Source organism: Lonchura striata, chromosome 24 (genome assembly GCF_050655825.1).
Source record: "Lonchura striata isolate lonStrDom1 chromosome 24, ASM5065582v1, whole genome shotgun sequence".
Taxonomy (NCBI): domain Eukaryota; kingdom Metazoa; phylum Chordata; class Aves; order Passeriformes; family Estrildidae; genus Lonchura; species Lonchura striata.
Genome location: NC_140726.1, coordinates 4645443 through 4671014, shown reverse-complemented (window position 1 = coordinate 4671014; position 25572 = coordinate 4645443). Strand labels below are relative to the sequence as shown.

The 25572-nt window shown below is 48.2% G+C and overlaps 1 protein-coding gene across 3 annotated transcripts in view; it reads right to left on the bottom strand.

The window, feature by feature from the left end:
• Window positions 1-236: 236 nt before the first annotated feature.
• CLMP (CXADR like cell adhesion molecule) overlaps window positions 237-25572 on the bottom strand; it is a 56857-nt gene continuing 31521 nt past the window's right edge. The window contains exons 2-8 of one of the 3 annotated variants that reach the window (XR_014950014.1): window positions 13251-13408; window positions 12143-12344; window positions 10260-10427; window positions 8829-8951; window positions 6720-6861; window positions 3512-3909; window positions 237-3338 (exon numbers count right to left, since the gene is read on the bottom strand). Coding sequence is in view for 2 of the 3 variants with exons in the window: in XM_021541631.3 (XP_021397306.3) it covers window positions 3627-3909; window positions 6720-6861; window positions 8829-8951; window positions 10260-10427; window positions 12143-12344; window positions 13251-13408 (1076 nt within the window). In the remaining variant the exon portion in view is untranslated. Of the gene's footprint in view, window positions 3910-4904; window positions 5328-6719; window positions 6862-8828; window positions 8952-10259; window positions 10428-12142; window positions 12345-13250; window positions 13409-25572 lie in introns of those variants that run through there. The other 2 variants (XM_021541631.3, XM_085560400.1) reach the window with 2 other exon arrangements.

Here is a 25572-nt window from a genome sequence, read left to right as displayed (position 1 = left end):
AAAACCACATTGACTTCCATGCATCACGCAGGGTTTCACATATTTTGTGAAATGTCACCTAAGTTAGTCTCAAAAGTACCCAGGGAAAAAAGCCCAGCTTCCCCACGCTTCCCATGCAAATATGCACAGTCGCCTGCTTAGCTTAAAAATGGTATTTTTAACTCCATCCTTTTTTTCTTCCCCCTTGGATTCAGCTTGACAGCACGAAACCCATCACACCACAGAAAATGGCACTAGTTGAGTTGAGCTGCAGCTCCTCAGCTGCAGCACCTTTATTTATAAAACAACCAACCAAAAAAAAAAATTATTAAAGCATTGATTCAAAGGAATCAATAATAAATATTTGCTTTCCTCTGAGTTGTTCAGACACAGTACAAGTACACCAATCATAGCAGGTAGCAGAGATGGAAGCTTAGTTTAGCTGCTGAGAAACAAAAAGCTACATAACATGGTCGGCATTTAATCACACAATTAATAGCTGGTATATGACAGTAAGTGCTTTAATACACTATTTTACAAACAGGGTTTGGCTTATTTGCTTCCCTTGTGCAACTCCTGACGGGCTGGAGCTTGGAAAATAGAATACCTTTGGAATGATCCCTTTCTCCTGCTCCCTTTGGTGATGAACTTTTCCCTTCCCTGTGAGTCACTGAGGTGTGGGCTGAAGCAGATACCTGGACAGCGCCTGCATCCCAAAAATTCTGTTTCCATTCTGTCTCCAGGGCTTGGAGCAGCCAGGATGGATCCCCCAGAGCAGGCTCAGCCACTGCCCCTCTGCGTGACCATCCCCAGAGCTCACAGCACCAGCAGTGGTTTCACAGCAGGAGAGGCTGCCCAAAGGCTCCAGGATTCCTGCCAGGGCCAATTCTCCTCCCTCCAGGCTGCAGAGCCTCCTCTCTGCTAATTACCAGCCTGGGCTGGGACTCCAAGCTGCCCCAGAGCCTTTGGCCAGCTCAGCTGGTGGAAGTGTCACACGCTGGGTTTGTGGTGAGGAAAAACTCCTGGCTCCCTGTGCAGGCTCAGCACAGGGAGTGGTCAGCACAGTGAGCACCCACAAGCTGCTTCCACCCTCCTGTCCCCACTTTTGGGATTTTCCCAGCACCTGAACCTTCAGGGCTCAGGAAAAAAAACAACTGCAGGGGAATCCCACACACACAGAGCTGCAGTGTGATTTTTCAGACTAATTTTTCCCACCCTGCTGGTCCAGGGATGTGCTGCTGGAGCATCCAGGGTGGAATGATAGAATATCCACCACCAGCAGCTGGCACGGGAGGAGCAGCTTATCAAACACCTCGTACCAGGTCTCCCTTATTAAAACTGGGAGTGTTTTCCCTGCACAGCATCAGTAATTTGTCCTGCCAAGGGTTAAATCTGGGGTAGAGAGAGCAATGGGATTTTGAGTGACTGCTCCTAGGAAGAGAAGTTCTCACATAGTGTAGGGCAAGTTTGAAAACTCTTCCCCAAATGGAAGTAGCCCAAACTGGGCTTGGTTTTGATCAGGTTGTCAAAAATCTCAAATAAAGAATTTAGAATTCTGGGTCTCAGTCAGAAGAGGAGATTAATGACAATCCTGGTGTGAAAGAATTATAGATCTGTGGTACATCTCATCCATCTTCTTTAGGCTCTTTCCACAAATTGGAGAATCCCTTTCCCTCCCTCCAGTGGGGAAAAAAACCTCAAACACCCTCATTTTTGAAACAGAAAAACACCAGTCTAGGAATACAGGAATCTAGAACCTACAAGCTCAGTGTCTTGTGTGTAGCAGTGGTCAGAGCCAAGTCCTTCAGAGGAAAACATCAATGACAGAATTCTGCATCTGTCCCTACCTCCCCTCCTCTCCTAACTTCATATTTTGTGGAAACGCTTAACCTGGTTGCTCACAAAAAATCTTTTTTACAATTCTTGCCATCTTTTTAAGAGTCTTGCTAAAGGTTTAAGCCTCAGCTCCGGCAGCATTTGGTGTAGGAGTGGGACAACACACGCAAAATGTCCTGAGGGGAGCAGCTTTTGTGCTTGTTTACCTGTGCCAGGTGTGATTTCCTCTGGCAGGAACCTTCAGGCCTTCCCTGGGGCTCAGCTGGGCAGTGCTGCTCACTCAGTCTGGGGAAGGACTTTCCACAAAGCTTCTCCAGCACAGCTCCCCCAGACCTGGCCAATGACTGAGAGCTCTTCCCAATGTTCCATCCAGGCTTTTTGGCACTTGGGGGTCCTCCCCACTGGGTTCAGTGCCCAGTTCTCCCCTCCTAAGGCTCAGTAGCCACGGGCACCCCTCCAGTGGCCCCTGTGGCTCTGCAGGGCTGCCCGTGGAAGCAGAGCCAGCCTCCCGGCCCCAAGTTTATTCAGCAATTAAAGCACCTCTGTTTCCTTGATGGAAAAGGTTCTTTCTCTTTAGTTCAGACACCTTAAAAGTGCATTTCTTGGCCTTTGGGAGTGATCCTTTAAGTTCCACTTTAGTTACAGCCTCCGGTATGTCACCGAATGCAGAAAATGTGAAGCACCTGTCAGTTCCCTTTGAGGCTGGACAGCCTCAGCCTCAAAATTTTCACTTAAGACAACACATCTTGGAGAAACTTCTCCAAAACCAGTCCAAGAGATGTTTCCCTGCCCACAAAACCTCTCTGGAATATTATGCATCTTTAAGTCTTTGTTGATCCCTTTTAAAAAAATAATCCTGAGGTTTGGCTTCTTTTCACTCACAGTTTCACTCGACAGCACAGCTTTGCTGTCGTAGGTTTTAAATCTCAGCGTTTCATTTTCAAAGGAAAAAAAAACAAACAAAAAAAGAAAAAAAGATGATTTAAAAAGAAGCTCCCTTTTCGTTCCAATAAATCGTTCTCAAGTGTGTATCAGCACCTCGGTGACGCTCAGAAAGAATCGAGTGGGAGGGCTTCTGGTGGTGTGGAGAATCCCGAGTGAGGAGGATGAAGGTGACGATGAAGAGGGCGAGCTGCCCGAGCGATGCGAAGTAGCCGGGGCTGTGAGAGGTGGCGCTGCGAGCCGGGGATGCTCCGAGCCGGAGGGATGCTGCGGGGGATGCTCCGGGCCGGGGGATGCTCTAGGCCGGGGGATGCTGCGGGCCGGGGATGCTCCAGGCCGGGGGATGCTCCGGGGGATGCTCCGGGGGATGCTGCGGGCAGGGGATGCTCCAGGCCGGGGGATGCTCCAGGCCGGGGGATGCTCCGAGCCGGGGGATGCTCCGAGCCAGGGGGATGCTGCGGGCAGGGGATGCTCCGGGGGATGCTGCGGAGCTCCGGCCCGGGGATGCTCCTGGCCGGGAATTCTCCGGAGGATGCTCCGAGCCGGGGGGATGCTGCGGGCCGGGGGATGCTGCGGAGCTCCTGGCCGGGGATGCTCCTGGCCGGGGATGTTCCGGGGGATGCTCCTGGCCGGGGATGCTCCTGGCCGGGAATGCTCCGGGGGATGCTCCGGGCCGGGGGATGCTCCTGGCCGGGAATGCTCCGGGGGATGCTCCGGGCCGGGGGATGCTCCAGGCCGGGGGATGCTGCGGAGCTCCGGGCCGGGGATGCTCCTGGCCGGGGATGTTCCGGGGGATGCTCCGAGCCGGGGGATGCTGCGGGCCAGGGGGATGCTGCGGAGCTCCGGGCCGGAGGATGCACCGGGCCGGCTCACACGGTTTGGAAGGCTCGGCTCTGCGCTGCCACCATCGCTGCCACCTTCACCTGGCCGCAGTCCCCCCTCCGCAGCTCCGGCTCCCTCCTCTCCGCCGGCCGCTGGCCGCACTGCGGAGGGGTCAGGTGCGGGGTGGCCTCGGTGGACAAAGTCCGCTGGCTGCGGGAGGCACTGTTGGCGGTGGATCTGGTGGAGGAAGAGCCCGAGCGGGAGCTGCGGGAGCCGGAGGAGGAGGAGCTGGGTTTGACCAGGTGCGCCTTGGGTGCCTCGGCATCTTCCCTGCGAGGGAGGGAACACAGCGATGAAACAGCGCGGGGATGCTCGGGTCACCCCTACGGATTGATGCGGGGGGGAGCCGGGAATGCGGGAAAGAGGGGGAAAAGAGGGGGAAAAGAGGGGGGAAAGAGGGGGAAAAGAGGGGGAAGAGAGGGGGGAAAGAGGGGGAAAAGAGAGGGGGAAAGAGGGGGAAAAGAGGGGGGAAAGAGGGGGGAAAGAGGGGGAAAAGAAGGGGAAAAGAGGGGGGAAAGAGGGGGGAAAGAGGGGGAAAAGATGGGGGAAAAGAGAGGGGGAAAGAGAGGGGGAAAGAGGGGGAAAAGAAGGGGAAAAGAGGGGGGAAAGAGGGGGGAAAGAGGGGGAAAAGAGGGGGAAAAGAGGGGGAAAAGAGAGGGGGAAAGAGAGGGGGAAAGAGGGGGGAAAGAGGGGGAAAAGAGAGGGGGAAAGAGGGGGAAAAGAGAGGGGGAAAGAGGGGGGAAAGAGGGGGGAAAAGGGGGAAGAGAGGGGGAAAGAGGGGGGAAAGAGGAGGAAAAGAGGGGGGAAAAGGAGGGGGAAAAGAAAGGGAAAAGAGGGGGGAAAGAAGGAGGAAAAGAGGGGGGAAAATAAGGGAGGAAAAGAAGGGGGAAGAGGGGGAGAAGAAGAGAGAAAGAAGAGGAAAGAGAAGGGGTAAAGAAGAGGAAAAAGAATGGGAGAAATAAGAGAAGGAGGAAAGGAGGAATAAGAAGACGAGAAAAGAGAAGGGGGAAAGAAGAAGGAAAAGAAAGGGATGATAAGGGGGAAAGAAGAGGGAAAAGGCAGAAAGAAGGTGGGAAGAGGGGGGAAAGAAGGAAGGAAGGAAGAAAGGAAGGAAGGAAGAAAGGAAGGAAGGAAGGAAGGAAGGAAGGAAGGAAGGAAGGAAGGAAGGAAGGAAGGAAGGAAGGAAGGAAGGAAGGAAGGAAGGAAGGAAGGAAACCACCCCAAAACCATCTCAGGGCCACAACGGACGGACAAGCAGCCTTAATTTATCACCATAAAAGATAATTTTATTAATTTATTAATAAATTTTCTTTATTACCATAAAAGCATATGCAAATTATTCATAATACTGGCATCGCAAATATGAGAGAAAACAGTTGGTTGACGTCTGTGCTAATTTGCCAGGGAAAGAAGGGGGGACTTTAATACCCTGCAATTTGTCCAAACTCTGCTCTGTAACTTGATGGATTAAAGTCCCCATTGCCCTGCAGAGTGTTGGTAAATGAATTTGGAATAAACACACGCTGCTCACGGCCGGCTCTGTGTGTGTGCAGCGAGCACCGAGTGTCAGAGCAAACAGGTTGAGCTGTCTGCTCTGCAATCCTCAGCCAGAACCACAAAGGGCCTGAAACAGGTTTTTCCACCTAAAACCAGCCCTGTGGGTAGGGAGAGAAGCGCCAAACCGGGTCCTGACAGGGAGAGAGAGGAGGAGGGCGAGGATGCAACAGGCAGGCGTGAAAGGGTGGTACAAGAGAGGCGCCAAGTGAAAAGGCAAGGATAACAAAAGGAAAAAAAAAGGGGGAAAAAATCATCAGAGAACGCCTTTGTGCCGGCAGACTGGGAGTGATCAGCAGCTGAAGGGATTGTGGAAGGGCAGAGATGTCACACAGATAAACGTAAAGATGGATCAAGGGTTTATTTCTTGGAGGGCAGCAGCAGCAGCTCGAACTCGTTCCTGGAAATAGATCTTTGAGTAGATCTTTGAATAGATCTTTGCAGCGCTTTCCTTCCCGAGGAGTTCAGGCTGGCTTGACTGGAGCCCAGATTGAGCTTAGGGGAGATGAGCAGGGCAGAGATGAGCTCCAGGAGCAGGAGTCGGCTTCACCGTGCTCCTGCTCCCCTCCCTGCTCAGCCGGGGTGAAATCCGGGGCAAGTTGTTCAAAAAGCTCAGGGAAGGATCAGAGGTGTCTGCCAAACTGTGTGCCAAATTGGAGCTGCCATTGAAAGGAAAAAAGGGGGAAAGAAGGAAGGAAGAAGAGGGGAAAAGGGGGAAAAGAAAGGGAAAATAAGGGAGAAAAGAAAGGAAAAGAAGGGGGGAAAGAAAGGGAAAATAAGGGAGAAAAGAAAGGAAAAGAAGGGGGAAAAGAAAGGGAAAAGAAGGGAGAAAAGAAAGGAAAAGAAGGGGGAAAAGAAAGGGAAAAGAAGGGAGAAAAGAAAGGAAAAGAAGGGAGGGGGGAAGGAGAAAATAAGGGAGAAAAGAAAGGAAAAGAATGGGGGAAAAGAAAGGGAAAATAAGGGAGAAAATAAAAGAAAAGAAAGTGGAAAGAAGGGGGAAATAAGGGAGTAAATTAGGTGGAAAGGGAAAAGTGGGAAGGAAAGGGGAAAGAGGAGAAGGAAGAGGAAAAGAAGGAAGAAAGAAGGGGAAAAGAGGGGGGAAGGAGGAGGGGAAAGAAGGGAAGAAGAGGGGGAAAGAACAAAAAAAGAAAGAAAAGAAAGAAGGAAAGGAAACCACCCCCAAACCCTCTCAAAACCACAACGGACAAGCAGCTTCAATTTGACACCATAAAAGAATATGCAAATGTTTCGAACTACCGAAATTACAAATGTGAGAGAAAAACAGTTGGTTGAGCTCTGTGCTAATTTGCTGGGGTGACTTTTAATCTGATTTTCTGGAAAGTCTTCACGAAGATTCTCACCGTCAAAAAATTTGTCAGTGACATTTCACGGAGGCTTAAAAAGCTTTTTCCGAGCAACCTCTGCAGACACTTAAAGCTGCTTACAGCTGGCTAAAACCTGGGTGCAAAGGCGTGGGAGAGCGCAGGAAGGGAGTGTGGGAGGTGGGATGAAACGAAAGGCGTTACCTGATTTCATTCGGTGCCTCCTCTTCCTCGTATCTCTTCTTTTCTTTCCTCCTGATGGTCAACCTCACCACCAGGAGCAGGAGGGAGAGCCCCACCACCACTCCACACACTGCCCCGGCGATCATGCTGATGTTCTGTGCGTCTGTTGTCCAAAAAAAAACCAAATTTATCGCTGAGCCCTTGTTGGCGTGGTCAGGTTCTAGTCCTCCCTACAAGTCCCAGCACTGGGGATAACTCAGGACAGAAGGCTGGAGATGATTTTTTTTTTTGGGTGTGTCTCCACACAGAAGTTGAACCAGTTCATCCCCAGGCAGGGAGTGAAGCAATCGCCTGTGCAAAGGTGAAAGTATGGGTGCTGTGCCCTCAGCTGTGGGGCAGAGTTGAAATAAGGAGGGAAAATCCCTTTCTAACAGCGTAAAAATACAGAAAATACAAATACAGGCCAGCCCCCATGTGAAACACGGCGCCAGGCTGCACCCAAGGCAGGGGAATGTTTGATCTGTTCACATATTGTTTTCCCCTTTAACTCCCCGTGAATAATTACAGCCTAATTCTGGCATGAATTATTCAAATGTGGAGGAAAAGTGACCTGGCTGAGGCACACAAAGCAGGAAAGGAAACCATCCTGGGCAGGGCTTTGTTCATCCAAAGCAGCCGAGATAATGAGAGAACATTTCCCATGGGTTATGGGCCCTTGCTGAGAGTTTATGACCTTTTCGGATAAAAGTGGTCAGGCTGGGCTTGGCTGAAAGTTGTTTCCTTAAACTCAGTCCCTCAGGAGGGTTTAGCAAAGCCGAGGGAGGTTTTAAACCAGTTCAGTTCAATTGCCATAAAAGCTGCCTGGACGCTTTCACTTCACATGCCCGAGGCAAACCGGTTTTCCTCATTCCGTATTCCAGTTATTTCAGGCTTGGCCGGGCAGAGAAATTCCAAAGCTGTGGAATCTTCAGGAGGAGACTTCTTTTATCACAGCAGGCCCAGCTTTGAGAGCTGCAGAGCGGCATTGTTTGGCTTTGGGTGATAACCCCCACCCTTTTCCTGGTATGTGAGGGACACCCTGCACACACCCTTTGGGGTTAATCAGGCGACTTTGCCCTCTGCTGTTCAGGACACAAACGACTAAACTATGTCAAAAGTTGCTTTTTATCCTGCAAATTCGTCCCTGTCCCAGCCAGCCTTTCCAACTGCCTTTAGATATTTTGCTGTCCCAAGTGCAGCAAATCCATAATTTGGAGAGAGAATTCATACCTGAGAGTCATGCAATCACTCCAGAACCCCTCACTTACCATTTTCCCTGCTTGTGTTTCATGAATCCTTCTGAAAAATCAACTTTTCTAAGAGACCCAGACATCTAAAGTGATAAAACCATCATCTGGAATCAGGCTGTGTGATGTTATTTTAGGTGAGGGCTGCTGTGTGAATCAAAAATGCAAGAAATGAGAGTTATTTTATGGGATTAAAGTATGAAAGGGCAAAGGAGCAGCACAGAATTTTCCAGGTGGGAGAGCTGGGAAGCAGCCGGTCCCGGTTCTGGCTGGAAGGAGGGAGGGATTTCTCTTTACAAACTGTGGTTCTGCTGGGAGATAAACCCAGCCCTGAGAGATAAAAGAAACAAAGGGGAAGATCCCATTGATGAATAGGTGAAAAGAATGAGAGAGATTTGTCTTTGCAAACAAACTGTCAGCTGATAAATAAAATTGGATGCTGAGAGACAAAAGGAAACAATGGGAAGAAGCATAAATTCCATGGGAATTCCATTGATTGGAAAGGCAGGGCAGATGACGGTTTTATCACTTCAGACGTCTGGGTCTGTTAGAAACCTTGATTGACACAAGGAAAAGGAAAAAGGAGGGCTGTGTTAGAAGGGGCTGTGTGTTAGGTGATTTGGGAAGTCTGAACCTCTCCAATATCTCAAACAGTGGGGAAGAGAAAGGGAAATGTGGCCGGGAAATTGGGATTAAAAGGAGGCCGTGCTCTCTACAAATTGTAGAGACCACAGGGAAATGCCCCATGGTTTGTCCCTTTGTTGGGATGAAGTACGAGGAGCCCTCGGTCTCGTTTTTGGGCGGCAGGGAGGAGGGCTGGGCTCCCTGCCGGGGCGGTACTTACGCTGCACCATCACCCGCAGCTCGCAGCTCTCCTGGCCCGCCTCGTTGGTGGCCAGGCAGCGGTACAGCCCCGTGCTCAGCCCGGTGAGGTTCTTCAGCAGCACCTGCCCGGGGTTCGAGATGTCTGCGAGGGGAAAAACCACGGGAATGAGCCAGCGGAGCCGGGAAGTGGCAGCTGCGGGCAGGGCACAGGGGCACGGGTGGGTGTGGGGGGAAATCAGCGGCAGGGCATGGCGAGCGGGAAGGGAAGGAGAAAGAAGGGAGAAGGGGAAAGAAGGGGAAAGGGAGAAAGAAGGGAGAAAGAGAAGGAAGGGAGAAAAAGGGGGAAAGAAGGGAGAAATAAGGGGAAAGGGAGAAAGAAGGAAGAAAGAAGGGAGAAAGTAAAGAGAAAGAAGGGGAAAGAGAAGGAAGGGAGAAAAAGGGGGAAAGAAGGAAGAAAGAAGGGAGAAAGAAGAGGGAAATAGAGAAAGAAGGGAGAAAAAGGGGGAAAGAAGGAAGAAATAAGGGGAAAGGGAGAAAGAAGGGAGAAAGAAAAGGGAAATGGAGAAAGAAGGGAGAAAAATGGGGAAAGAAGGGGAAAGAAGGAAGAAAGAAGGGGGAAAGGGAGAAAGAAGGAAGAAAGGAGAAAGAAGGTGGAAAGGAAGAAGGAAGGGAGAAAAAGGGGGAAAGAAGGGAGAAAGAAGGGGAAAGGGAGAAAGAAGGAAGAAAGAAGTGAGAAAAAAGAGGGAAATGGAGAAAGAAGGGAGAAAAAGGGAGAAAGAAGGGGAAAGGGAGAAGGAAGGGAGAAAAAAAAGGGGAAAGAAGGAAGAAAGAAGTGAGAAAAAAGAGGGAAATGGAGAAAGAAGGGAGAAAGAAGGGGAAAGAGAAGGAAGGGAGAAAGAAGAGGAAAGAGAGAAAAAAGCAAGAAATAAGGGAGAAAGAAGGGGGAAAGTGAGAAGGAAGGGAGAAAAAGGGGGAAAGAAGGAAGAAAGAAGGGAGAAAGGGAGAAAGAAGGGGGCAAGGGAGAAAGGAGGGAGAAAGGTTGAGCATCCCCCCAGGTGCAGCCGCAGCAGTGGGAGGAGTGTTGGAGCATCCCCGCAGTGATCGCAGAGCTGGGGGAAGGGATGCCCGACTCACTGACTCTGGAGCTGGGGGAAGGGATGCCCGACTCACTGACTCTGGAGCTGGGGGAAGGAATGCCCGACTCACTGACTGGAGCTGGGGGAAGGAATGCCCGACTCACTGACTCTGGAGCTGGGGGAAGGAATGCCCGACTCACTGACTGGAGCTGGGGGAAGGGATGCCCGACTCACTGACTCTGGAGCTGGGGGAAGGAATGCCCGACTCACTGACTGGAGCTGGAGGAAGGGATGCCCGACTCACTGACTCTGGAGCTGGGGGATGTAATGCCCGACTCACTGACTGGAGCTGGGGGAAGGAATGCCCGACTCACTGACTCTGGAGCTGGGCGGGAGGGGCTCGGCTCTCTCGTCCTCCTCGCTGATGCGCTGCCAGCGGTAGGAGATGGGGGCCGTGCCCGAGGCGGAGCGGCACTGCAGGGACAGCTCCTTCCCTTCCAGCATCTCCCCCTCCAGCCAGCACTTGGGCTTGGAGGGTTTCTCTAGAAGGAGAAGACAGGTCATGCCGTCACAGCAGAGTTTGCTCACTGGGAACCCTTCATTTGGCATTTAAACAGCTTCCAAGAGCTGCCTTCCCTGGGATACGTTAAGGAATCACACCAGTGATGGCTTTTAGGGGAAAACGAAACCCCCTGATGGTTTTTAGGGGAAAACTAAACCCCCTCCCTTCGTCTTTCCTTTCCTTTCCTTTCCTTTCCTTTCCTTTCCTTTCCTTTCCTTTCCTTTCCTTTCCTTTCCTTTCCTTTCCTTTCCTTTCCTTTCCTTTCCTTTCCTTTCCTTTCCTTTCCTTTCCTTTCCTTTCCTTTCCTTTCCTTTCCTTTCCTTTCCTTTCCTTTCCTTTCCTTTCCTTTCCTTTCCTTTCCTTTCCTTTCCTTTCCTTTCCCACTCTTTTGCCTCATGATCACTTGCATCAGTGCAGCTCTATCATCACACTCTTCACAATTTCCTCACCATTTCCAGAACATCTTTCCTTCCCTTCTTTCTGCCCACAGCAGCTGCAGGATCCTTCCAGGGATCACAGTGTGTGAAAAGCAATGAACTGAAATCAGGGAGGGAAATGCCACCCCCAGCTGCTCATTTGTCACCGCAGCAGGTGACGGCCAGCTGAGACAGGGCATCAGCCTGCTTTGGGGGATGAGATCAGAGCCATCATTTGGAAAGAATGGCTTTGCATATTTGTGCCTATTTGTGTCCTAATTTGCTGCCAGGAAGTGGAGAGATGAACAGAGGAACTTTTGCAAATGACACCTCTGGAAGCACTAAGCAGCAACCTACTGGAGACATAATCAGATGGGAACCTTGATATTTTCATGGAGCATGAGATGATCCTTGTGAATTTGTTTTAGGGTTCAGTACTTAGTTCAGTGCTATCACACCAACCTCAAACTAGTTTTTTAGGCTCTTCCTGTGGCCAAAAAATGCCAAGGCAGATATAAAGTTGAGCACTGAAACCCAATCTTGAGGTGTCTTTGTATATTTATACCCTCCTGAAACCAATCTCTGCCCAGGAGGTGAGTCTGGATTTCTTGGTCTCCCTTTAGGAGAACAAGTGAAATGTACATTTTAAGGAATTTAGAGATTTTAGAGGAGCTAAGATTTCAGTGAGAAATAAGCCTTACTAGAATTAATTAAAATAAATGAGTAGGCCTTGATGAAGTTAAGAGTTAGTAGTTAACTAATAACTGATTGCTTGTCAGCACAATGTTGAGTTAGCTGGGTTTATAATGAAGAATACACAAACTGACAAAGAGCTTTTAGGAACATCAGACAATTGTGGCCTCCTCTGTTCTGAAACCAACTGAAGACAAGGAATGGGAGTTCTACCAAGAGTTCATTTGTCATATTGGCATTGAAAAGGTGGAAAGGTCAGAAGGAGGAAGACTTCATTGACTTCCTCATTTTGGGGCCCCTCCCCATGGAAGGGACACCGACCCATTCCAAGGAACAAACCACGCATGCTGAATGGCTTTTGGAGTGATCAGCAGAGGAAGGGAGGAATGGGATGTACCAAAATGATGAATATGGATTTGTATTTTGGGTATTCAACACTTGTATGGATAAAAGGGCTCTGTAATCACCTGGAAGCTGCGGTGTGGATTTGGGAGCAATCCCACACACAATAAACACACACTGTCTAACTTTATCAGTACTAGATCAATATCCATATTTTTAATAAATCACAGGCAGCTGTCCTTACCCACAACCTTGAGGGTGATGTGAGCCCACTCGTACTGCCCGGCGTTCTTGACCTTGCAGATGTACTTCCCTGCATCGCTGGACTGCAGCGAGATGATCTGCAAGGATGCATCTCCAGCGAGGAAGTTGGAGGTGAAGGAGACTCGGCCCTTCTGCTCCTCGTTCAGGTCATCATAAACACGGCCTCCAGAGTAGGTGATCACCTGAGCAGCAGAGCAGGCACTGAGTTATTGTTTTATTTTCTCATTCAACAACAAATCCGAGCGTTTCCAGGAGCTGCACAAGTGACTTGTCAAAGGTCACACAGGATGCCTGGGGCAGGGTGTGAAAGCAAACCTGGGTTTCTACGCTGAGAATGATGCAAAAAGTGGATTTATTTCTGCTGGAGGTTTATATTGGGCACTTGTACAAGTGTAAAAACAGGCGTCAGTTTGTGCCACAACACGTCAAAGCAGTCTGCAGGTTTGGCTGTGCTAATTTAGGTTGATGCAGACCTCATTTTTATAAGGACTAAACTACTGTTTAGTCTGTGTCGTGCTGAAACCAAGGATTCGAAAACTGGGCCTGCAAAATCCAAGGTTACTTTAAAAGCCTGAAGGGCACTTCTGAACTCAATCTAATGAAGACTGACTACATTAAAACAAACAAAAAATATTGTAACTGAACCTGGTCTGTGTTGGATATCAAATAATTGTTCCACATTCTAAATCTCTCTAAATCAGCTCTGTTTTCCAAACCCTGCTCTCATCACCAGAACAACCTGCAAAATTCAGCACAGCAGTGCTGTTAAATGGAGGGCTGGTGGCGTGAAGGCAGGAATAAAGTGATTTTCTCAGCAACCCTGATGCTGTAGAGCCAGGGAAGGGTGAAATGACTTGCATGATTTCGGAAGGTAATGGAAGTTTATTCAAAAGCACTTTTCTCTTTTATAGAGAACATCATGAACATTAATTCCTTTGGTCTTGGAGTAAAAACATTTCACCTGATTGGTGCACTGGGCTTAGGTCAGTGTGGCAGAACATATTGATACACGAACAAACAGACTTTTTCCCTGGCTGAAATCTTTCTTTTTCTCCCTGACTGGAGTGAGGGTGTGCACACAAACCCACCGCTTTCTGCACGGTCTCGGAGATGTGCAGCAGCCACTCGATGTCCAGGCTGCCCTGCTCCAGCAGCCCCAGGCGGTGGTGGCAGGGCAGGGTCACGTTGTCCTCGGCCACCCTCTTGAACTCGGTCTGAGCCTCGCACAGCCAAACGGAACAGGAGGCTGGAAGGCAAAATAAAATTCCATTTTCAAAGTGGTCAGAATGTGGAAGAGGTTTTAACAGCAATTCTGTCAGCCAGAGAGAAGTTTGAGGAGAGAATCCACCTTTACACCTGAAAGAATTCTCTACCAAGGTCACTGACATAGAAACCAAGAAAGAAAGGAGGATAAATAAGAGATATATGAGAGATAAATAAGGGATAAATAAGAGATAAATGAGAGATAAATAAGAGATAAATAAGAGATAAATAAGAGAAACCTGAAGCTGCCTATTCCAATGAGCACTTTGTTTGTCTTTCCTGACCAATGAGTAAAGTTTAAACTGAAGAGATTTGTAAGAATGTATAAAAATCACGCATGCTGTAATAAAAACAGGTGTGAAGCCTTCTGAAAATAGAGTGTTGCTCTGTGTTGTCTCCATCTCAACTATGACACCAGGGTATTGTAAATGCAGGTGAGCCCAGAGGGAAGAAATGCTGATGTCTGACTCAGTTCAGAAGGCTGAATGATTTCTTTATTATAACTATGCTAAAATACATTAATATACTATATAAAAGGAGGATACTAAAACTACATACTATTTTTTCTGACTCTAACTCTCACACAACTCGTGCCCCTCTCTGAGAGCCCAGCCCCAGGTGGGTTGGATTGGCCACCAGCTCAAACAATCCTCACCAGAATCCAACCAAGCATCATCCCAGGGAAACAATTCTCCAAACACATTCCACATGGGAAAAACAAGGAGCAGAAATAGAAATTGTTTTCTCTTTCATTTCTCTCTGTGCACCTCTATGAAGAATCCTGAGAGGGAGAGAAACGTGCTGCCACACCAGGGTACACCTCTGGAGGGATTTTTTGCTGGATTTTTCCTCATTTTCTTCACAGCATTCGAGCGAACAGCCCAGCTCTGCTCCCTGCACAGAGCGCAGCTTTAATGTGAGGATTTCAGGAGCCATCTCTGCAAACCCAGAATTTATTGTCACCCTGATCCTGCAGCAGGAGCAGATGGCCTCGCACTCAGAGCTCTCGGTGCTCCCACACCCCCTGCACACCCCAAATTTCACACAGCCTCCCCGGCTCTGCCTCTCCTTTAGTGTTGAAATCTCCTGATGTCAAAAGCGTCATTGCCACCCAAAAAGGCTCCACTTTATCCCTTCAGCAGTCTGCCAAAGGCTTGGAGTCGCTGCCCTAACACCAGGTGATATTTGTGTATCTCAGAAATAAGAAATATGTATAGCAGAAATTGATATATATTAGAAATATTATGTATGATAGAAATATATACATCAGAAATATTATATATATCAGAAATGTTATGTATGTCAGAAATAAATACCAGAAATATGTATATCAGAAATACGATGTATGTCAGGAATCTACATCAGAAATATTATGTATATCAGAAATATATATATATATATCATAAATATGATGTATGTCAGAAATAAGAAAGCAGCCTGGGAAGAAGAGGGTTAAACTTACGAAAAGCGTGGAATGAGTAGGATTGGGAAGAAACTTTGAATAGCAATGCCACGAAAAATAAAAAATAGAGTTGTCAGAAATAGCCTGTCAGGATGTAAAAAAGAATACAAAGGGAAGTGCCGAGCGAACCCGCTAGAGGGAAGCAGAGCCCTTGGAATGTGAGACAAAATCCCGCAAAACGCCCTAAAAAGCGACCCGGGAGGTGCTGCGGGGCGGGGATTGGGATGCTGAGAACAACCTGATCCAGCTTTATCCTGGATTGGGATGCTGAGCAGTGGCTCCAGCTTTATCCTGGATTGGGATGCTGAGCAGTGGCTGCTCCAGCTTTATCCTGGATTGGGATGCTGAGCAGTGGCTGCTCCAGCTTTATCCTGGATTGGGATGCTGAGCAGTGGCTCCAGCTTTATCCTGGATTGGGATGCTGAGAACAACCTGATCCAGCTTTATCCTGGATTGGGATGCTGAGCAGTGGCTCCAGCTTTATCCTGGATTGGGATGCTGAGAACAACCTGATCCAGCTTTATCCTGGATTGGGATGCTGAGCAGTGCCTGTTCCAGCTTTATCCTGGATTGGGATGCTGAGCAGTGGCTCCAGCTTTATCCTGGATTGGGATGCTGAGCAGTGGCTGCTCCAGCTTTATCCTGGATTGGGATGCTGAGCAGTGGCTCCAGCTTTATCCTGGATTGGGATGCTGAGCAGTGGCTCCAGCTTTATCCTGGATTGGGATGTGAGCAGTGGCTCCAGCTTTATCCTGGATTGGGATGCTGAGCAGTGGCTGCTCCAGCTTTATCCTGGATTGGGATGCTGAGCAGTGGCTGCTCCAGCTTTATCCTGGATTGGGATGCTGAGCAGTGGCTCCAGCTTTATCCTGGATTGGGATGCTGAGCAGTGCCTGCTCCAGCTTTATCCTGGATTGGGATGCTGAGCAGTGGCTGCTCCAGCTTTATCCTGGATTGGGATGCTGAGCAGTGCCTGCTCCAGTTTTATCCTGGATTGGGATGCTGAGCAGTGGCTCCAGCTTTATCCTGGGTTGGGATGCTGAGCAATGGTTCCAGCTTTATCCTGGATTGGGATGCTGAGCAGTGGCTCCAGCTTTATCCTGGGTTGGGATGCTGAGCAGTGGCTCCAGCTTTATCCTGGGTTGGGATGCTGAGCAGTGGCTCCAGCTTTATCCTGGATTGGGATGCTGAGCAGTGGCTCCAGCTTTATCCTGCACCCACACGGAACCGGGCACAAATCCACCAGCACCTCTTGCCTTTGCCCATCTCCCACTCCTAAACGTGGACTCAGCATGGAAAATTCAAACTCACTTAAAACCGCCCCAGGAGAGCAGAGAAAGGGAAATTCCCGGGTCAGGGGTCAAAATCAAAAATTCCCCAGCCAAATTCCCATGGGGCAGCGATGTCCTTTGCCTTTGGGGTGTCAATCTTTGCAGGGCACTTGAGTTGTTCTGCAGTTTTGCTGTTCAAGACAAAACCCTAAAATTGTTGTTTGTTTTGTTGTTTCTTTTTTCCCTGTGAAATGAAGTGGGAGGAAATATTTTGTTTCCTGGGCCAAATATTGCGAAAGTTGCTGAAAATTGGGGAAGTTCAGAGCACTGGGAAGTCCCAGTGTGGCTGAACACAAAATCCTGGGAGGACACAGCAGGAGCACAAGAGGTTCCAGTTACTCAGGCTGGATTTATTCCTATATTTTTAGTACTATTATATACTAGAATATACTTTTTAAACAGTGGATACTGAACTTTCAAGTGAAAAACAGACAGAAAATTGACATCAAACATGACTCTCCCTCATTTTTTCCACTTCTTCAGGACCAATTTTAGAAAATTCCTTCTATTCCTGCTCCCATTCTCAGATCTGCCTCTGAATTATCATGAGCATCCCTCAGCTGCTGAGATTTGGAGATTTAATTTCTCCTCCCCAACCACTTTATCAAGAATTCTCATCCACTACATGAAATACCCAGAATTTTAGGACAGGTGGAGCCTTGCCAATGCTTCAGCTCACCTCCAGTGAAAGCTCCCTCCCAGCCACATTAGCTGCTTTCTTTAAAGGGAAAAATAATCCAGTTTATCACTGGATTCGCTGCTCCCAAAGCTCCAGCTGCCAAATAGAATTAGAATTCCTGCCCAGGACGAGCCCAGCTTTTCCCTGGAGCCGGGGCTGCCCTCATTAGCGCCACATCACTGATCAATAATCTTAATTTAGGCACCACAACAGGGACATTCACGCGACATTTGCGACGTTTTCCAAGCCCTGTGGAGCTCTGAGGGTTCATGTACAACCTCGCAGGTGTTTTGAGTTTTTAAGTTTAATCCTGCTCGAGGTTTTTTGTGTAAAATTCGAAATTTTCTGTGAGATTATGGCAGAGTTTTCGTTCCTTTCTGGCTTAGACAGGCTGGGTTTAGCAGAGCTTACACTTTAGAGGGATTCTTGCTGCTCCCAGGAATTCTCTGTGGATTTGAGGAGGAGCCCTGTGCTTACAGACTCATCATCTAAACAGGGAGAAAAACCAGGGATACATCCAGTGGAATGGATGTCTCATCCAGTGACAAATTCCTACAGCACCCTGTATTTTTTCAAAGAATCAGAAATAATTTGGAGTTGACTCATCACTGAACCAATAACCAAACTCACACACAGTGCAAACTGTTCCATAACATTATTATTAGGAAAAAAAATTCTTATTTACAACCCCCTGATTTATCAATGCCTGAAAACTCCCACAGGAGTTTAAATTTTGCAGGTTCTCTAGACGGGAGTGTCACTTTATTTCCTATGTTGAAAGGAAGATAAAGCAGCCTATTACAGCAACCCAACATAAGAGCCAGGTGTAGAAATTACCCACAGAAAAACCCCAAAAGACTTCAACATGAACAAATCTCACATTTTCCACAGTTTGGGTAGGGTCTTGCTGCAGAAAATGGAGATTTAGGTGTAGAAATGTGCAGGAATTTATGGCACAGGAGAGAAAAAGGAGCCAGAAACAGATGCAGGTCCCTTCTAGGTTTCATTATTCCAAACATTCCCTGAAGTTGTATTTGTGTAGGTGAGACCTTGCAAGGAAAGTCCAAATCAATGAGATTTTTAATAAGTAGATAAGGTTTGAATAATTTTCATGGTTAAAAGTTGAAGTTTCATTTAAAGGATGGCACTGCCCAGCACACAGGGCCGGGCTTGCAAAGGGATTTATTTATTTATCCCTGCCCTGTTCCAAACCTTCCCCCACAGAGCTCCCCAGCCCTGGGTGGCCTCAAGGGCTGGATCCTGCACACAATGGATGAAAAAAAAGGGATGATTTTCCCAGAAATCATGTCCAAAAGCCATGGCACATTTCTGCAGGCTCCGCAGTTCTTGCCCACCAAACCCTCCAGCCCCTTCCACATCCTGTGGGCAGCTCTTTGTGATGTCAAGAATTTTTGGGAATCGCTGCTTGTGGCTTTGCTCAGCTCCCTCCCCTGACTCCAGGAGGAGGTGACATTGCTTTTCCTGCTTATTCCAACTCTTTTTTTGTGTTTTGTTTTGTTTTTAAATGCTTTGGGAAGCTTTGGGTGGTGTCCGAATCTGAGGTATTGATGATTCTGAGATTGTAGAAAGTCTCTGTCTGTCAGCCCCTGCCAAAGCAGAAGCCATAATTGGTCTGTGCTGGTTTCCAGGTTGTTTATTCTGTTGATCTCTCACATGTTCTGCTGCCCTGCCCAGCTCTGTCCTGCAGGGCAGCGTGTGGGGCTCTGCCCTCAGTGGGATGTGACAAACATTCAATACCAGAAACTCCCTGGGCTGCATTTACAAGAACGTGCCAATATCTGTCACCTACGTTGGACAGTGTGTCCCCAGGCTGAACCAACAGAAAAATGCCAACACCACAGTGAGACATGGAGGGCATGAAGAAGGAGAAAAAGGACAAGGCACACCCAATTTCCTCCATCTTGTCCCCTTTGGACCCCTCATCTAGAATCCTAAAATTTTACTTTTGCACCTGTGCCACACTTAATTATTACTGATATCAAACACTCAGAGCTGGTAATTGATCCTGTAGGATTGAAAACTCTTTTCCATGGGCAGAGATCACAGCCAGTGTCTCTGGGGGCTCTGTCCAGGGGGGTTCCTGACCCTGCCAGGGTCCCAGGGCAGCCAGAGGGAAGCCCTGGGTTCCCACAGGGTGGCACAGCAGAGACCCTGTGTGAGCATTCCCTGCATTGTTCCCAGGACAATAACTCACCCCACACCCTGCAGACCATCCTCTCATCCCTCCCTGGGTTGAAAACTCCAAGGAAAAGCAAGAAGATTTTAATAAATCTTTCTTGCTGTTAAGATTTTAGCAGCAAGGAAGATTTTAATCAAGCCCAAAGCCCTCCAGACATGGCCCAGGTTGACCAGGGGAAGGACTCAAAGGAGTTTTTAGCCCTCTCAGCCCCTTCTGCCTTGCACACATGGCAGAGTTTAAATTAAAAAAAAATAAAATATGGACAACAGGCTGGATCCCTCAGCAAAGATGTCAAGCATGAGGAATTCCTCAGAACTCGTTTCAACATTTGAAGGAGTTCTCATTGTGAGTGTGTGTCATAAAAGGGGTTGAATTTCAGCAGAATCAGCCCTTTGAAATGGGTGCAGAGGGAAGCAGCAAATGCTGAGTGAACCGAGGCTGTGTTTGGCCTTATCACGAATCCTGTCCCCCCAAAGCAGAGTTTTCATGCCTGAATCCCTCCAGGATCTCACATTTTCATGTCCATGCTGTGCTGAAGCCCTGAGAGTTTCCATACCCATTACAATGATCTGTATGTACACACCCCCCACATATCCCAACATCAAATATACATTACCAGACAAGCAGAATCAAAGGGGAAATACATGCTCTGCTGGCGTTTTTATTTGTAGGCAAATTCCCATCCTAAAAGCTAAAGAGCTTCCAGACTTAAATCTTTCATTAGGTTCAGAAGGTTTGAATTAGGGAGCAATGCTAAAAATAGATTCTGCTATTTAAAAAGTAATAGGTTGTGCTGTATCACTTAACTGCTGGAATTAGGAGGAACAGCCTAGAAAAGATTCTGAGAATCAAGATAAAATAAATTCACAATAAACCTTTGTAAACTTAGCCCAAATCATACCTACACCAAGCTCACTTAAAATGTGAATATCCAGAACAGGTTTTCAAAAATTTCAGCTTCTTCAGGAACATCTGTGCAGTTTGTCCTTCAGGAACACTCTTTATTATTTATTTTGGCTTTTTATCAAAGATGAGATTTGCAACAGGATACTCCTGATGTCCAGGAAGGAGGAGTAATGCAACCTGTGATTTTTCCTGCAGCTCCAGAGGTCAGGAGTGACTCAGGAAACACTTGGAATCTGCTGCTGAGGGAGCAGCAAGGCAGGAATTCCAGTGGTACCCACAGTTTGTACCCTGTCTGAGCAATTCCCAGTCACCTGTGATGGTTTCCTTGCCTGCTTTTGTCCCCTAAGCTCACAAGGTTTGCTGCGTGCAGGTGTGACAGGAGCAGCAGCAGCCCTGGTGCCAGGGCACATCCCATCCTCCCTGCACAGGACCTGTTCCCTGCAGACAGGGCTTCATCCCTCGGATCCTCCAAAAAATCATCCTCACATCCCTGCCAGTCCCCTGAGGGAAAATGGGATCTTTCCAAGAAGGAAGGCTGGATTTTAGGAAAAGGTTTTTTACAGAAAGGGTGATAAAGTTCTGGAATGGCCACACAGGATGGTGGAGTCACCACCCCTGGGTGTGTTTAAACAAGCCTGGAGGTGGCACTGGGTGCCAGGGTTGGGTTGAGGTGTTGAGGCTGGGACTTGATGATCTTGAAGGTCTCTTCCAACCTGGTGATTCTGTGATTTGTGAATTCCCTGTGGTCCTGACTCACCCATTCTTCCTAAAATCCGGGCTGTTGGAAGAAAACGCCTCAGTTCATGCAGAAATCTATGCGAGAGCTGCTCTCAGCCAGACCTGAACTGCTGAAATACTTCATTTTAATATGTATGAAGTATATAATACTTCATTTTAGCCCAAGTAAGCAAGAACTTCCTACTTAAATCAGCCCAGAGAGAAAAAACACCCACAGAACTACACCAGAGTGTTCCTTCAGCTGGACAACCCTTCATTTGCCTCACTGTTTTGTGCTAAAATCAAAGTGTTTGAAAACAGGATGTGTCTAAATTAGGCATGTGCAGGAATAATGTGTTTGGGAGTTAAAAACAAAGAGGACAGCCCGCCATGTTGCAGCTCTGAACCACTCCCTCATGCCAGGAATTTAAGATGTTTCACATCTGTTGGAGTCTCCTGTTGCTGGAGTCTTATAGAAATGATTTACTAATTTTTTCTGTGAAAAAAAACAAGAGCTTCCCCCCCCATCCAGTGCTAAGGAGAAAAACCCTGAGTGTTTTGCAATCAGCAGATTCAGACTTTTAGCTGCTGGAGCAGGAGGCTGACAATGACTTTTATGGCCAAGGAATTCCATCTCCAAGTCTGGATCTGCCAGATTTGCAGGGTGTGAGTGGGGAGTCGGAGCAGTGGAGCGCTGAGCACAGCGCAGAGTACACCATGCTCCAGTATTTAAGGCTCAGTGGGCCTTAAAATTAAACTCTTGAGAAAGCACAAACATCTTCCCCCGCTGGTGCTGCTCAGCACTGGTGACAGACACCACACACGGAGCCGTTTGTGTCCCCTTGGACTCCCTTATTGTGAATGCAGGTGAACCCAACGGGAAGAAATGCTGATGTCTGACTCAATTCAGAAGGCTGAATGATTTCTTTATTATAACTATACTAAAATACATTAATATACTATATAAAATGAGGATACTAAAACTACATACTATTTTCTCTCACTCTAACACAACTCGTGCCCCTCTCTGAGAGCCCAGCCCAGGTGGGTTGGATTGGCCACCAGGCTCAAACAATCCTCACCAGAACCCAACCAAGCATCACCCCAGGTAAACAATTCTCCAAACACATTCCACGTGGGAAAAACAAGGAGCAGAAACAGAAATTGTTTTCTCTTTCATTTCTCTCTGTGCACCTCTATGAAAAATCCTGAGAGGGAGAGAAACGTGCTGCCACACTCCCTTCCCCAGATTAGGCTGCGGGTGAAGCAGGACGGAGGGAAAGCTGCGTTGTTTCATCGCAGAGTTATGAGCAGAACCCAAAAAAGGTCGACAGCCCCGCTCATGCTCAGCCTGAGCAGTCACCCTGACAGCATTTTCAGGCCAAAATAAACAGCAGGCAGCGTCTCCTTGCAGACAGCTCGGTGCATTCCTCGCACAGCGAGGGGCGGCTGGAGGCGGCCGCAGTCTCCTGAGGGCCATTGAGGCAGCGCCCTGGGACCTCTGCTCGCTGTGTTCCTCGGCTGGCACAGCCACACAGGCCAAGGGTTGCCTTCTCCCCAGAGCCCCAGTGCTCCCACTGACCACGGCCGGCCCCAGCACGCTGCCTGCAGCCGCCTCCCGTCCGCCCGCGGGGCGGAAGCGTCCCAAATTGGACAGACACCCCTCCCTGAGGTGGAGGAGAGGGGTCAGGGCAGCCCCATCCCCATCCACACAGCCCTGCAGAGCCTCTGGAATTGGAAGCACATGTGCCGGGGCCGGGGGAGCTGTGCAAGCACAGCGCAGCCCTGCACGCGGCCCAGCTTCCAAGTGGTGACGTGAGGAGTTTGGAATTGAGGCTGCAGAGGAGGGAGCAAAAACCAACATTTCACAGAGAAAAACCTCTGCTTTTCAGAGCTTTGCAACAGCAGCGGGGCTGGAATTGGGCTGGTGATGTTTTACCAGCAGGAATATCAATGGTGCCCAGCAATCCTTAACTTGGAAATCTTGGAAAGGGGTGTGAGATGGCTGTACCAGCACAGCATCAGTGCACGCCCTGTGTGAGTAAATTCACTCTTCCTGGTGTCTAAATGAGGTGGTTCATCAAATGCCCCCAGAGGAAGGGTTCAATATTCCTCAGGGAAATCTTCAGGATTCCCTTATGGATTAAAGACAAGCAAAAAACAAATCCTGCAGTACCCAGCGACCACAAGCAACTAGAAATCCTACCTGCAATAAGAAAGCAAAATTCTGCCTCTGAAAATGGCAGAGTTAACTTTCAGCACCGACCCACATGGAATCCAAAATCTAGAGAGGCTTGGGAATGCAGGGAAATAAAGCATGGAAGCCTTCCCTTAGCCAAGGAGCCTCCCAGGCAGCCAGCAGCTCTGGATGTGCTTTCCTTGCCCTCATTGCACTTCAAAAATTCCAGCGCAAGCTGGAGATTCTGGCTTTCCATCCCTGGAGGCTCAAGAACAGAAAACAAGGCCCCAGCACTGCATCTCCCAGTTTAGTGGTTCAGGGAGTGCCCGTGCACAGAGACGTGTGAAATCCCTTTGCCTTTGGTCCAGGTAATTTTAGCAGGGAATTGGTCCAGGTGTCTCCTGCTCACAGCAGCAGCTCAGCCAAGCCTTTCAGTGGTGCAGCTTGGCAGATCTCAGACTCCTGGAGGGAAGAAGCACCAATGGCTCTCTGATATTCCCTTTTTTTCGCCAGGCATTTTTGGGTTTCTTTGTGTACCTTAAAGATTTGGAGGCAAGAAAACCTAAACATTCCATCCCTAAACATCAGAAATTTCACTCCTTTCACCTGGTTTCAAAAGGATTAAGAGGAAGAAGACGGTTTCAGTGATAGTTTCAAGGATTTCTTTTGTCTGAGGAATATTCTTAGGCCTCAGTCTCCCAGGGAATCTCTTGTTGCTGTCAGTTCAGGAACACACAAATGAAGGCATACAGAAATGAAGTTCTCTGCCCAAGGCAGACACCGAGCAGAATCCAGAATACAAACCCAAAGAGACAGCAACAAAACTGTTTTCAAAGCAGTATTTGTCCATCAGATCTTTCCTCACCCATTTTGAAATCCAGGGAGAAGGTTGCATCAGCTGAGTCTGAAAATTGAGGAGATTGGAAGAGACTTGAGAGATTGATAAAGATTCCTCATAAAAATGTTATTGTGCTGAGGATTTCCTCTCCCTTTTTTGTCCTTTTGCATCAAGGTGTAAGATTTTAATAAGAAGGCAGTGAGCTGGTTGTGCTTTTCTGCTGCTGGAAATTCAGCTTGTTCTAAACTTGCCCAAAAAGGGACCAGGAAACTCAAGGTATTCACAGGTAAGCTTCATCCCTCCCAGCAGGAGGGAACTGAGGCAACTGGGGAGCTCAACCAGCCCAGTTTGTTCCTTTGGCTCCATTCCCTCTTGTGATCCTGGAAATGCAAACGACCTCATGTTTACATCTGCAAACCCCACAAAATTTCCTTTCCTGCGAGGAATTTGAATTATTGCAATTTGCTGTTCCAACGGGTTCATTTTGGCTCTGGAAATTTGTACATTCCTGATGTTCTGGAGGCAGAATTGCCACGAGAAGCCACTGAAATCTTTGGCTGCTCTCTGCGGCTTTCCCCCCGATCCCACTGCCAGCAGGGTTTGGTGCAGTTTTGAGGCTCAGCCTTCCCTCCCTGCTCTGCCCATCTCTGTTACCTCCACGGGATGTTCAGCTGTGGGCTCCTAATTGCACCTAACAGGCTCTGACATCTCACTCACCCACTACAAGCACCACTAAGACGATACAAAAGGAATGCCTCATGTATTAACACTCTGTCACTTTTCATCTCCACTCAGCCTCCCAGCCTCGGCCACAGCTGCCCTAAGGCACAAAATGAACAGCAGCAGCTCCTCCCCATCACCCCCAGAAGTTTTGTAAGGGAGATGTTCAACCCTGCAAGGCTTCAGGGATGGAGCCAAGGTGCAAACTGCAGGGGCTTCGCTCAGGGTAGGGGTGGTCACGCTGATGCCTCTTTGGGCTACCTAAAAACAGAGGCCAGACAAAATCAAGAGAATAAAAATCTGTTATTCCTTCAGGTCTTCAGGTATATTTAGGGCAGATGAAGCCCCCCAAGGGGCTACACCCAAAAATGGACTCGTGGGTTTTCACCCTTTTATAAGTTTGGTCGATTTGCATATTGAGGTTTAATCTGCCAATTCCAGCTTCAGCTAATGAAGTCATTTAGCCCAAGTTTGCTCCCCCAACTCACTTTTGTTTCCATTTCTGGCCTGAGGCAGTGAGGTGTCCTTGATTGCCAGGCCTGGAGAGGAATTGTTGTGTCTGCCCAAATGGGGAAGCAGCAGCTCGCACTGGATATGGAGTTTGGAGTTCTACACTAAAGAACTGCAGGTTACAAATAGATGGAAAATATAAAATCTGAAATCCTAAGGCATCAACAGTGTCAATCCACTGCTTGCAGCCTCTTTCTCCTCAATTCTATTGTAGGCAGGGTCAATTATTTTGTACTAATCCAGAGGTAAGAAAATGAAAGGAAACTCATTCTTCAATCCTCATCTTCCACTGGCTTCAGTATGAACCAGAAACTCAAATTAAGGATCGAGTTTTAATTCTCATCACTGAGGTTCAGCTCCCTCCCTGCACTTTCCCTGGAGTTTGGCACAGCCCTGTACCAGCTGCAAGCAGACTCTGAGAATATGAACAGCTTTTCTCTCACTTTTTCCACTCTTGGCAGGGTTTGAAGCATCTGGACATGACATTGAGCTCTGAGTGGAGGTGGAGCTCTGAATCCAGTTTGTGAATCAGCACTGCCAGTGGGGATGGCTGAGGAATGCAAACCCCACTGGAAAGGCTGGAAGCTGCATTTTAGGGAGCTGGG